Below are 13,582 nucleotides of genomic sequence, written 5' to 3'. Positions count from 1 at the left end.
GGTTTACTTTCTCAAATACGGTGAATTAAAAACATATGCATTTAAATTATTCTAAAATATATGCAAATTATGGCACAGATTTTATGTGAACTAAAATGATGCCATATGCTTGCATGAGAATAGGACAGAAAGAGAAAAGAGAAGCAGCTGTTTCTTTGTTTTTTTTACCTTGCATTAATCCCAATAATCCATAGATATTAAGTTTATTGCTTCTTATTTGCTTCCATTCTGTGAACTCATTCATGTGTTTTGCTTCTTTTGCCCAGGCACTCAGCCATAGATTCTGCCCAATGCCTACCAAATTCTGCCCTACATAACTGGCCACACTCAGCCACACCCAGAGCCAGCCAAAGGCTTGGAGGTACTTCAGAATGATTGAGAACTTCACCTAAAAGCAAAGTTGATACAAAATTAGGTTACTGTACTTAAAAGTGAGACAAGGTAGATTTAAATCCTACTTGACATTTCTGGAGGCATGTGATCTTAGTCAAGTTACTAACTTCTATATCTCTCAGAGTACTCATCTCTAACTTGGAATAGTAATAGTAGCCACCTTATAAGTTATATGTAAAGTGCTGGCACAGTCTGGAGCACTTAAAAATAAATATTCAAATAATATTAGTTACTATCATTAGTAAACAAGAATATATATCACTAAGTAGCATGTAATCCTAATTAAACAACACTATATATCCAATAGTTCCATTTAATGTATGCTCTTCAAATTATTAAATAACAAACCTCCTCAAATTCAATGACAAATATAAATTTATTAATAATGCAATATAATCATATACATTAATATATATTAATAACAAATAATAATATTTATTCTGGTGCTTACCCCACCAATAGGGATCTTTTCCTTTTTCATTGAGAATTGTTTTCCTTGATCCAATGAGGGCCTGATAAAGCAAGACAATGTACATTTTGTAAGTTTTAGATTGACCAAGCATTTTTTTTAAATTATACATTCTCAACTGCTTTGCTGCATATTCCTCTGCCTTGATGATATAGCATTGTTCCTTTAATCTCTTCAAATGGAGAGTTCATTCTCTGATATCCCATATATTTTAAAGTCAGAAGAATAAGTCTGATCTTTTCCTTCTTCTACAGATAATTATCCTTCAAGTTTGAGCTAAATCCCTAGATTATTTAAGCTAATGCCACCTATCTGTACCATAATCTATGTCTTCTCATCTACTTGCCTCCTGGCCTATCAAAAATGGCATCAGGCTCACCGTCCCACTTTGTTCTGCCACCATCCTGAGTGATGTCATAGCTTACAGAGACAGCTCATTAAACTCAGTCTCTTTTCAACTTCAGAGCCATCATATATTTAGGGTCCTTCATCTGCATTCTACTTTGACCATCAATTGTCAGGTCCTTAAGTCATGAATCTTATAACCTGGAACTAACACACCTTGGAAAACTCAACTCTAAACATTTCAATCTCTGGCCATAACCTTTTCTATTCCAAATTGTACATTAAATTATTCTCACTACATTTGGTTTTTATTTCATCTAGACTTCCAGATCCTGAATCCAACTTTCTACCATCCTTGCTCTCTAGGATGACTAATGATTCTGGTTTCCCCAGATATTCTTAGTTTTAGCATTAACTGTCCCACATTCCAGGAAACTCTCAGTCCCATGCAAACCTATTATTTCTCTCTATTCCCTTCGATATGCAGCCTGTACTCCATGATTACCATCTCATCCAAACGATGGCAATAATGCGAAGTCTCAGGCTTTGCTTTCTTTCCATTAAACCTTCATGTTAGAACTCACATGTCAGTGCTCATCACACTTGCTTCAAAAGATCACACAGCTGTATAAATTGGTTCCACCGTGAATTAACACCTTTCCTCCACCTGGGCTCTTAATAGTGCCTAGAAATTCTTCCATGACTCTCAGAAGGGGCCCCACCTCTTACTTGATGGAGAAAGTAAGGGCAGACAGGAAAGTCAGTCACCAGATCTCTACATTTATCTGCATCTCTACACAGCCTTTTATAGTTCTCTCCTACAGCAAACAAAGGAAATTCTTTATTAATATCCACGAATAGCCAGATGATCTGAATTCCATTCTGTCCCATTTACTCAAAACACTTTTATTTTTTAATGTTTATTTATTTTGAGAGAGACAGAGAGAGAAAGACAATGTGAGCGAGGAAAGGGCAGAGAGGGACGGAGGGAGAGGGAGAGAGGGAGAGGGAGAGGGAGAGAGAGAGAAAGGGAGAGAGAGAGAGAGAGAGAGAGAGAGAGAGAGAGAATCCCAAGCAGGCTCTATAGTCAGCATGGAGCCTGACACAGGGCTCCATCTCATGAACAGTGAGATCACAACCTGAGCTGAAAGCAACATTTGGATGCCTAACCAACTGAGCCAGCCAGGTGCTGTAAAACACATTTATTAATTATAGTGTTTCCACACTTTCCTATCAATGAGTCACTTGATGGTGCTTATTAAAAATACAGATTATGGGGCGCCTGGGTGGCGCAGTCGGTTAAGCATCTGACTTCAGCCAGGTCACGATCTCGCGGTCTGTGAGTTCGAGCCCCGCGTCAGGCTCTGGGCTGATGGCTCAGAGCCTGGAGCCTGTTTCCGATTCTGTGTCTCCCTCTCTCTCTGCCCCTCCCCCATTCATGCTCTGTCTCTCTCTGTCCCAAAAATAAATAAACGTTGAAAAAAAATTAAAAAAAAAAATACAGATTATAAGATTTCCCCCGTAGAAACTTGCCTTTCAAATAAATGATCCAAGGGATTTTCATTTAGGGCAAATCTAAGAAACCCAGAATTGTTCACAATCTCCTAATCTTCATTTTGTTCTTCCCTTCTCCTGACTCCTTCCCATCAGTCTATAGAGAATAACATATTCTTCTTATCTTTTTAAAATTATTTTAATGTTTACTTATTTTTTTAAATTATTTTTTAATGTTTATTTTTGAGACAGAGAGAGACAGAGCATGAACGGGGGAGGGTCAGAGAGAGAGGGAGACACAGAATCTGAAACAGGCTCCAGGCTCTGAGTGGTCAGCACAGAGCCCGACGTGGGGCTCAAACTCACGGACCGCAAGATCATGACCTGAGCCGAAGTCGGCCGCTCAACCGACTGAGCCACCCAGGCGCCCCAAATGTTTACTTATTTTTGAGAGACAGAAAGAGGCAGAGAGAGAAGGAGACACAGAATCCAAAGTAGGGTCCAGACTCTGAGCTGTCAGCACAGAGCCAGACGACCTGAGCCGAAGTCGGATGCATAACTGAATGAACCACACAGGCACCTCACATTCTTCTTATCTTAAAACCAATACCATCACCACTAAAATGATTCTACTCTCAATGCCATATCCCTCTTCACTTCCTATCCTACTTCATGACTTTTTTATAGCTAAATGTTTTTCTGCCAAGTGACCTTTCCTTTTTGAACTACTTGGCACCTGGCTGAAAGCGTTTCCATCAACAACATCTTAATGAAATAAGTAAAATACTTATTGTTGTATCCATGGAATATTTTAAAAATTACTTCACTTTAACTCTCCATGACATTCATCACCACTGACCACTCCCTTGTTTAAGGGACATTTCCTTTTACTTCCCTACCACCATGCATTTGTCCTTTCTCACTCCTCTCTGCCCCACCCCCCATTTGTTTCTCTTTGGGTTTCTTTCTCTGTCTTCCATTTAATGTTCATTTTTCCTTAGGTTCAGATCTAGTCATTACAGTCTACCCTTGAGCCACACAGGCTAGAAGTGCACAGGTCCAGTTATGTGTAGATTTTTTTCAATAAATATACATACAGTACTGTAAATGTATTCTTTTCTTTTTGATTTACTCAATAATATTTTCTTTTCTCTAGCTTATCTTATTGTAAGAATACAGTACATAATACACACAACATATCCAACTGTTGCTTTCAGCTCAGGTTGTGATCTCACTGTTCATGAGATGGAGCCCTGTGTCAGGCTCCATGCTGACTATAGAGCCTGCTTGGGATTCTCTCTCTCTCTCTCTCTCTCTCTCTCTCTCTCTCTCTCTCTCCCTTTCTCTCTCTCTCCCTCTCCCTCTCCCTCTCTCCCTCTCCCTCCGTCCCTCTCTGCCCTTTCCTCGCTCACATTGTCTTTCTCTCTCTGTCTCTCTCAAAATAAATAAACATTAAAAAATAAAAGTGTTTTGAGTAAATGGGACAGAATGGAATTCAGATCATCTGGCTATTCGTGGATATTAATAAAGAATTTCCTTTGTTTGCTGTAGGAGAGAACTATAAAAGGCTGTGTAGAGATGCAGATAAATGTAGAGATCTGGTGACTGACTTTCCTGTCTGCCCTTACTTTCTCCATCAAGTAAGAGGTGGGGCCCCTTCTGAGAGTCATGGAAGAATTTCTAGGCACTATTAAGAGCTCAGGTGGAGGAAAGGTGTTAATTCACGGTGGAACCAATTTATACAGCTGTATGATCTTTTGAAGCAAGTGTGATGAGCACGGACATGTAAGTTCTAACATGAAGGTTTAATGGAAAGAAAGCAAAGCCTGAGACTTCACATCATTGCCATCATTTGGATGAGATGGTAATCATGGAGTACAGGCTGCATATCGAAGGGAATAGAGAGAAATAATAGGTTTGCCTGGGACTCAGTTAATACACACAAATTATGTGTTAATTGACTGTTTGCTATCAGTAAGGCTTCCCAGCAACAGTAGGTTATTAGTAGTTAAGCTTTTGCAGAGTCAAAAGTTACACTCAGATTTTCAACGGCATGGGGAGTCGGTGCCCCCAACCCCTCACATTGTTCAAGGTCCAGCTGTATTGCCTTTGTATGCTCCACACTCTCCTGAGCAATCTCATTCACTCCCAGTTACAAAAACTTTCTTCCTTGTGGGTGACTCTCAGATTGATTGTTCTAGTCCATACTTCTTCCCTGAGCTCCAGATCTATACAGTAAAATGCTTATTCGACATCCAATTCATCTCATTGCTTGTTTATCTCTACACCACCCTAAATTGAATCAGTTATTTTCCTACCTTCTTTAAAGCTTTCCTTGGCTTTGCAAAGGGCTACAAATACTTCCTCTGTCTCAATCTTGGCACATTTCTAACCAATCACCAAGTGTGTGTCAATTCCTCTAGAACTGTATTATTGGAGAAACATTTGGAAAATGTCTAACAGCATGAAGAAAAGTAATGGCAAAGGAGGAGGGAAAACAGAGGAGGGAGAGAAGCAGGAGAAGGAACATTCATAATCCTATGCTCCAGAGACATTCGGTGCTGAAGTGCTTGTGAATATTACCACAGTCTTTTCCCTACATGTGTGTAGTATCACAATACAAATGTTGTTCTAAAACAAATTTTTAATTTTTAAACCATTTTATACATGGTCTTTGTAGCTCAGTATATAATGAACCTAAAATATTATTCTATAGGGGCGCCTGGGTGGCGCAGTCGGTTAAGCATCCGACTTCAGCCAGGTCACGATTTCGCGGTCCGTGAGTTCGAGCCCCGCGTCAGGCTCTGGGCTGATGGCTCAGAGCCTGGAGCCTGTTTCCGATTCTGTGTCTCCCTCTCTCTCTGACCCTCCCCCGTTCATGCTCTGTCTCTCTCTGTCCCAAAAATAAATAAACGTTGAAAAAAAAATTTAAAAATATTATTCTATAACAGCATTATATTTTATATTATGATGATATATTTTATCACTTTACTATATTAAGATTTACATAACAAAATCAGTAGTTATAGTGGCTGCAGTTTTTTCCTACTTTTTTGCTGCAATGGTCATGCTTTTTACCTATATCTCATTGTCCCTTGTAGGGACATAGAAACGTGAAGTATGCCAAGTTCTAGGTCATTTGATTTATCTAATATCGAACTGACCTCTAGAAATACTGAACTGAGCTATGTGCCCTCATTTCTCCCCATTTCCCATGTTATTTACCAGAATAAGAAAGGCTTTATTTGATCAGTCTGGTGGCTCTTCCCTTTCTGTCTCTGGCTCTAGTGTCAAGAAACATTCTGTGGGACGTTGCAATACATGGCCTCCGTACAATCAGCTTCACCATCAGGAAAAGATACACTATTTAACAGACACTTTCATTGGAACAACTCCTGGTATATGATTTGGGTTAATTACTGTCATCATCTTTCAAGCCCTTGGCATGGCTTCTGTTTGGATAAGCAAATTCGGCATTGGTATCAAGCCAAAAAATTAATTCTTAATGTAGCTGGATATAAAATGCTGTGAAACCCAACTGTTAAAAGGGAATTAAAGCATCGTAATTAGACACAACTAACAAAGACCAAGAATTTATTGGACACTATACAGGAGGGTATTGCTTTTCCAGACTACAATGTTATTTATTCTTTTTCCACAAAATACTGCATTTAGTTTGGGGCACTTTGTTGTGAATAACAGATTCTATCTGAATTTTAAAAGAGCGAATTATTTTGCTGGTAGAGAAGTTTTAAAAATGAGTTTCGTGTTGTCCTTCAGAAACCCTCAGGAAAGTTGGCACAATACCCGTCTGCATATTTTTGTATAAAAGATATAAAATTAACATACTGAAACCATTATTCTTGAACTGAGCATGCAGTTGCAAAGTCTGGAATGTGCATGGGAGGATTAAAGTGATGAAAAGAGTCTGACATGAAAGACAGAAAGGGGGCAGTCTAGGTACTGAAATAACACTCCTAATTTAATTTATTTGTGGAAGATATTAAGGAATATTTAAAGAAATAAAATAATTAATATATACCAGGTAACTTTAAACCAAAAAGTGAAAAAAAAATGTGGAGACAGTTCAAATTATTTTAGTCCTTATTAGAAATCTGAATTAACCTCAGAAAATGATTCTAAGCCTTAAATTTCAGGGGGGGGAGGGATTCTCAGACATTATTTAGTCCAACTCCCTTCCTTTTCACCTACCTCCTGATGGGCAATTAGCCATTACCCCATAAATTCTTCCATGAAGAAGACTCACTGTATTCTCTCTCTGTACATTCCATTGTAGAGAGTTTCTTGCTGTTGTATAGTTCCTGCCTCTGTGTATCTTCCAACCCCTAGTCTATTTTAATGCTGCACTAATGGAAATTTGGGTAATTCTTAAAAATAGAAAATTAGGTTGAAAAGTCAGGAAATTTCCTCCATGTAATATTATCTTACCAAATAGTAAAGCAGATAAAAAAAATGAAAGCAAGAATGGGAAGTAGCACAGAAAATAATAAACTAGGAAATACATAGGTAGTAGCCAAACATGCACATATTTTGGAAAAATTAAAATAGGCCTCTGGTCTCTCAAACACAAAATAAAAAATGATTTAATTACTATGGTGACAAACAAGAAAAGATTAGCATGGGGGAATTTATGGACCTTCATTACATTTTTATCACAGTCATTAAAAAGGAAGCTTGATAGTGGGCTGTGTTGATAAGAATATGACATACTGGAGTTGAGGCCATCTTCTCAATGTGCTCCTTACTGGAGAAGGAAGTTTCAGAATGCTGGCTTCAGTTTGGGTCTCCACAACTTGAGAAATGTTTAGAAATCAATTCTGTAAGTGTATTTTTATGGGGGTTGGGATTCTTATTTTAAGTAGAAATTTCCCAAAGGTGACTCACAAAAACTATGAGGGGTTCAATTTAGATATTATGACAACAGTGATTTTATAAATAAGAGAAATTGATTTATTATAGAGAGAAGGGTATGATTAAGTTTACAACAATCCTTATAGATTCTTAAGTTTTAAGCTTTTAAACAAGTTACAATTTGGCTGCCAGTGAAACTACACACAGGCGAAAATTCTCCTAATGATCAGAGATGTGTAGATCCTACAGCACATAAATTTCAAAGTCTGGTTCAGTGCTCCTGGATTTGCTTCTCTTAGGGATGCTTAAAAACTGGCACTCATTTAAATGAAAGCTATTGTTATAAAGCTCAAAAAAATAACATAGAACAAATGATGGATTAAAATCACTGAGTGTTCTTTCAGACTTCAGTTACTTATTCATCCATCCAACAAAATATTTATTGAACATCAGCTTATATGCTACTCAGGGTTTAGTTGAAACTTGTTTAGATGGCAATAAAGCAATGAACAAATAGACAAAAATTTCTGCTGTCCTACAGCTTAAAACCTAGATGAAAGGCAAAATAAAAGTAAGTAAGTTTTCCAGTATACTGAAAATTAATAAGAATTATGGGGGAAAAAAATTAAGCCAGGAAAGGGGAGGAAGTATTATGTTAAAATAGGGTGACTTAACCTAAAGTCTTCATTCATAAGGTAACATTGGAACAAGACCTACAGAAGTTGGGTGAGCAAGCCATGATATCTGGGAGAATGATTTAGTTGATCTATTGAGTCAGCTGAATCTGTCACGGAGGCAAAACTCAAACCTGTAATGTTCACATCATCCACACATCCTTAGGGATATCTACTCTTTTCAAAATAAATAAATAAATTCCATTTATTTTAAGGTCCATTTTTTTAATTGAAAGTCAAATCTACAAATTTCTAAGCTATTGGATCCCAAAGTGCTTGCTTCCCTATAATCCATTCCAATTCTCCATTTTAGCAATCTTGCTGAGTGACCGCTCCTTATAATTCTGGCACTGACTTTCTAATCTTTTTATTCCTATTATTTCTTTTTCTTCTTTCAGGCTCCTATTTGCAACTGCTGTGGGGAAATTTGGAGCAAATAACAGATTAGGGTAATAAGCTTCAATTACTGCTCATTTTGGAAACTTACAAAAAAAGAAGTGTAATATAACAAAATCCAATCAGGGTCAACGTTGTATTATTTTTCTTTCTCTCTCACTTTCTCCCATCCTTCTTTCACTTCCTCCTTCCCTATTTCCCTTCATACCTCCTTCCCCACTTTTCTCCCTCTCTTTCTTCCTTCCTTCTTTCCTTCCTTTTGTCTTAGCAAACAGATTCTTCAATTCCTACACCAAGTCTGTATTTCTAGGTTACATATCCTGGCCTGATAATCATCCCAGTCCATTGTAGAATTTTCATGTCTCAAGCTTATTTTCCCATTTACATCAGCAGTGCATATGAATGCTATAGGTTGGAGATATTTTTAGTGCGTGCACACACACATACACACTTCTTCTACTAGAATTTGTCTAGAAGTTACTGAGAGTCTAATGAGCATATCTTCCCCAAACTAAGTCACATCCATCTCACTTAAAAACTGAGACACATCCATCTAACCTATAGTTCAAAATTTGGAAACTACTAAGTACTTTTGTAGCCATTATAATGTGTAGATCCTTTATAAAGGATGCATTTTAAATGTTTAAAAAATTGTAATTAGTCCATAATCCCAGTGAGCTTGGTATCATCCTAATACTCACCTATCATTTTGCTCCAAGATTTGGTCTTTCAGTATAGTTCTGGAGTTGATTACACTGACTCGCTTTAAAGCATGAGCTGGAGAGGAAGATGGTGAGTGCTTTTATATACATATAAGCAAACAATGCATTAAATAGTGAGAAATTTGGTGAAAGATTATACCAGTTGAAGAAATTTTTGTGTTCTGGATCCACAGGAATATAAGGAGTCCTTTCATTTGCCCCATAATTTCCCTTTTGCTTGAAATATCTTGTAATATCTTCATAAAAACTGAGATTTCATAATGAATAAGTCCACAGAAATTATTTTTTTGGACATTAGAGTTCTAACTTGTTTTGGATCTTCCACAGAAGGGCTAGTTATTTGGCCAAGAGGAATATGACTCTAGTCTTTAAAGGAAAAATGTAATTTAATGAAGTCTTACAGAAAATTGTGATTATTGTGAAGATTATTGATGAAACACAATGGTAAGTCCCCCAAATCTCTGTCATCTTCTTACTAATATCACTAATACTAACTTCCTATGTGGCAGGCACTATTCTAAATCATATATATATATATATATATATATATATATATAATATATATATATATATATATATATATATATATATATATATATATAAATTCTTCCCTTAATTCTCAAGAGTGTCCCTATGAGGAAGATAGTATAATTATCCCTTTATCTTGGGGATAAAAAGACTGAGGCACAGAGAAGTTAAGCAAGTCACAGAAACAACTGTCGCATCTAGAACTACAACACTGAGAGGTTCGAGTTATCTGAACCTGAATCTGAAGGAAAACATCTCAGAACTTGGCTGGGTTTTGTCTTTTTTTACAGTATGATACCTAAACTCCTTGAATTTCAGACTTCTCATTTTTAAAAGATAGAAACTGAAGTTGGGAATTTCTACAATCTCTTATATGAATTCTATGTTTTCTTATTTCTAGAAATAAATATCAAATAGCCCTTAATGGAAGAATCTGACTTACATCACCTATCTCTCTGAGACATGAGATTCCATGTAAATTTATCATTAGTCCTCATATCTTTCTTCATTGACCTTTCTTTTTACCTCTGATTGATTCTCTAATATAATATTTCCAAAAGGTGAGATTTATAGACTTTTCAGAGCTGGGTGGATTCTTAAAGGTCTGATGTATCCAAACCCAGATCATACTGTAAAACTACTTTTTTTAAGTTATCTGTTCTCAACCCCAATAGCAAGACTGAGGATGATAAGAAAAGGAGAAAAAGCAGCTGAGTCATAAGCAGTTTTGAGGGCAAAGGAGTGATAAAAACCTGCATTGTTCAATTCCACATCAGCCACCAGGAAAAGTGGATCTAGTTCAAGTCCCATGTTTTATAAATGGGAAGAACCAGAAGAGTTAAGTCATATTTATGAAGATTCACCTAGTTAGGTGCTTGGGGCACCTAAAATTGGCCCAGTGTTGTTTCCACCAGGTTGTGCTGACATTTACTCCCACTCTGGTGTCACATAAGTTAACACAAATTTTAAAATGGAAGGACTGTGTTCTTTTTAAAAGAATTCTTGAACAGACTCAAGATCAAAGAAGATAAGTTAAATAAATGACAGATCACAGGGTATTTTCAAACTAAGGATCATACCTCTTAAATTTTACTACCTGTCCAGACAATCTTTTTCCTCTAAATCCCAACAAAAATGCTCTCAGATATAGTTTGGGTTTTCCCTACTACTTATGCAAATTAAAAAAAGAAATGCCCCACAGGGACAAGCCTGCATCTCACATTGGTGGGAACCAGGGCAAGAGTATAAATGAAGGCCCCACATGCCATATTGCTAATTATTTAATAGTTACAGATTGAACAAACAGACTCACAAATATGTTCTATTGCTTATCCTTAGCAATCCACCTCCCCAACCATATTCAAGGCAAGGTCCATGTGAGAGTATTTGGAACCCTAAGAGTTCCTCTGGAAAACATGGAAGTTCTGGGTGACATGGCCTCAGTCAAGGTTCCTGTCCCCTTCTCTCCTACCCTGGCCCCATCCTGAACCATGTCTGTGGACAGACACTTCAGGCTACATGTCTAGGCTGTACTCACCCTAACCCTTCCAAGAAAGAAAAAAAATTCCTCAAGCCAAAGAGTGGCAAATGCCAGTAGATCAGCCTGCCTTTGGGAGGGCAGAACTGAGGAGCAAGTTTATGTCATCTCGACAGAGAATTCTGGAACCCCAAATACCCAGAACAGTAGAAAAAAAAGTAGAAGATGAGGTTGGTTCATCTTCTGAACCTGGCTGGTTCAGTCATTTGAGCATCCAACTCTTGATTTCAGCTTGGGTCATGATCTCATGGTTCATGGGTTTGAGCCCCGCATCAGGCTCCATGTTGGTGGTGTAGAGCCTGATTGGGATTTTCTTTCTTCCTCTCTCCCTCTTCCCCTCCCCTGCACACTCTCTCTGTCTCTCAAACATAAATAAATAAAATTTAAAAAAATTGTTTAAAAATACAAACAATAAAAAAGGTAGAATATCAGAAGGGGACCCTTCATGGGCACAATAATCCCTTGGGCTCTTGGTCAGAGAACCAGCTAGGAAAGTCTGAAACAGGGACTCTCTAAAGCATGGAGCATAGTATTGGGTCACATTGGCCTATGTCTAAGGGCAGCACTGCAAGAACTTGACACTGAATGTAACCTGGTTTGAAGCTATTGTTTAGTGGGGTGTTTTATGTCATCAAAAACTACTTTTGCCTTGCTCTGTGTGACCCCTAAGGGAACTGCACTGTACATAGCTGACCTTTTACAAATATCTATCTAACATCTAGTATCATCATGGGTAAAGTAATTTGATGACTGCTTTTAAAAAGCCTTCATTTTACATTTTTATTCAGCATCCAAAAAATCAAAGTCCTAGAAATATTCATTTAAAAATGTATTATATTTTTAATGCAAAAAATAACTCTATTCATCACCTTCCTGAATTTTAACAGAGAAGACACAACACTGCAGTCATTAAGAAAAAAAAGTTCAATTTACATTTTTCTAACTTATGGCATATTTCTGGTGGTAAGGCAGTGACATCTATTAATGTCAGCCCTGCTTCAAGAATAATACTGTTTTCACTTGTTACCATAGAGGATTCATATACATAAGAAGGTATATAGAAATACAGAGAGGGCATGATTTTTGTTTCCAAAAATGGAGTTTTAAACAAGAGCAAATTCCACAACTTTCAAAAGACACACTGTTCATATTTTATGGTGAATTAAATATGGAACATTGAAGTTATTGTCTGCTTTTAGAGCTCTATTTTCCAAAATAATATAACTTATATTTCATGTGGCCTTTAAAATAAATGGCCACATGAAAAATACACTGATTCATAGCATTCTAAATCATCCCATTAATTCCTGAGGAGACATACTTCCGGCAGATTCACCTGCTTAACAGCTACTGAGTACCTGTAATCTCCCTTGCATGAGACTACCTAAGGGCTGGGAAAAGAAAAAAAAAATGACAGACCACATTCTCATTCTAGTCCTGGAGACATTCACAGACATCTCTTTCCTATACTTATACTAAATATAAATTATTACTGAGCCTGACCAAGTAAGTAAGAGATCATTTCCAAAATCACTAGCCATTAAGAGAATAGGAGGTACTTCTTTTATTAAGAATGACCACAGCCATCTGATGATGCATCAGATATTTCAGAATGCACCTGCAATAGAATATTTGAATTTGAGAAAGAATAAAGACGAGGTATAGAAAAACAGTGGTGCATAACTAACTGGTATTTGCTGCAGTCCAAAAAGGAAACACATCAGCAAAATTGCTTTGTTTTTTAATTTCACAACATTCAAATAATAAATTGCACTGATCTTGTTATAAACTGGTTACACATTTTTATGACGTTTATAATCAGGCACAATGTAAAGTGAATTAGTGGCTACCCAGTTCATATAGAAAATACAGGGGCGCCTGGGTGGCGCAGTCGGTTAAGCGTCCGACTTCAGCCAGGTCACGATCTCACGGTCCGTGAGTTCGAGCCCCGCGTCGGGCTCTGGGCTGATGGCTCAGAGCCTGGAGCCTGTTTCCGATTCTGTGTCTCCCTCTCTCTCTGCCCCTCGCCCGTTCATGCTCTGTCTCTCTCTGACCCAAAAATAAATAAACGTTGAAAAAAAAAATTAAAAAAAAAAAAAAAAAAAAAAAAAAAAAAAAAAAAAAGAAAATACAAAGCATAGCTCAATATTTC

At 37.2% G+C, this 13,582-nt stretch overlaps 1 protein-coding gene across 7 annotated transcripts in view; it reads right to left on the bottom strand.

Moving 5' to 3' along the window:
- The window catches only part of LOC112850296 (ATP-binding cassette sub-family C member 2-like), an 89,591-nt gene that overhangs the window by 25,338 nt on the left and 50,671 nt on the right, over nt 1–13,582 (bottom strand). For all 7 annotated transcript variants that reach the window (XM_025913942.2, XM_086675752.1, XM_086675748.1 and 4 more), the window contains 3 exons: nt 9,345–9,420; nt 845–905; nt 169–388 (listed from right to left, as the gene is read on the bottom strand). In XM_025913942.2, coding sequence (XP_025769727.1) covers nt 169–388; nt 845–905; nt 9,345–9,420 — 357 coding nt within the window. The remainder of the gene's footprint in view (nt 1–168; nt 389–844; nt 906–9,344; nt 9,421–13,582) is intronic.

The sequence above is a fragment of the Puma concolor genome, chromosome C2 (assembly GCF_028749965.1).
Source record: "Puma concolor isolate L17-30 chromosome C2, mPumCon1.1.hap2, whole genome shotgun sequence".
NCBI lineage: Eukaryota > Metazoa > Chordata > Mammalia > Carnivora > Felidae > Puma > Puma concolor.
The sequence above is the reverse complement of the archived record's forward strand: the minus strand, read 5'-3'. Positions and strand labels throughout refer to the sequence as shown.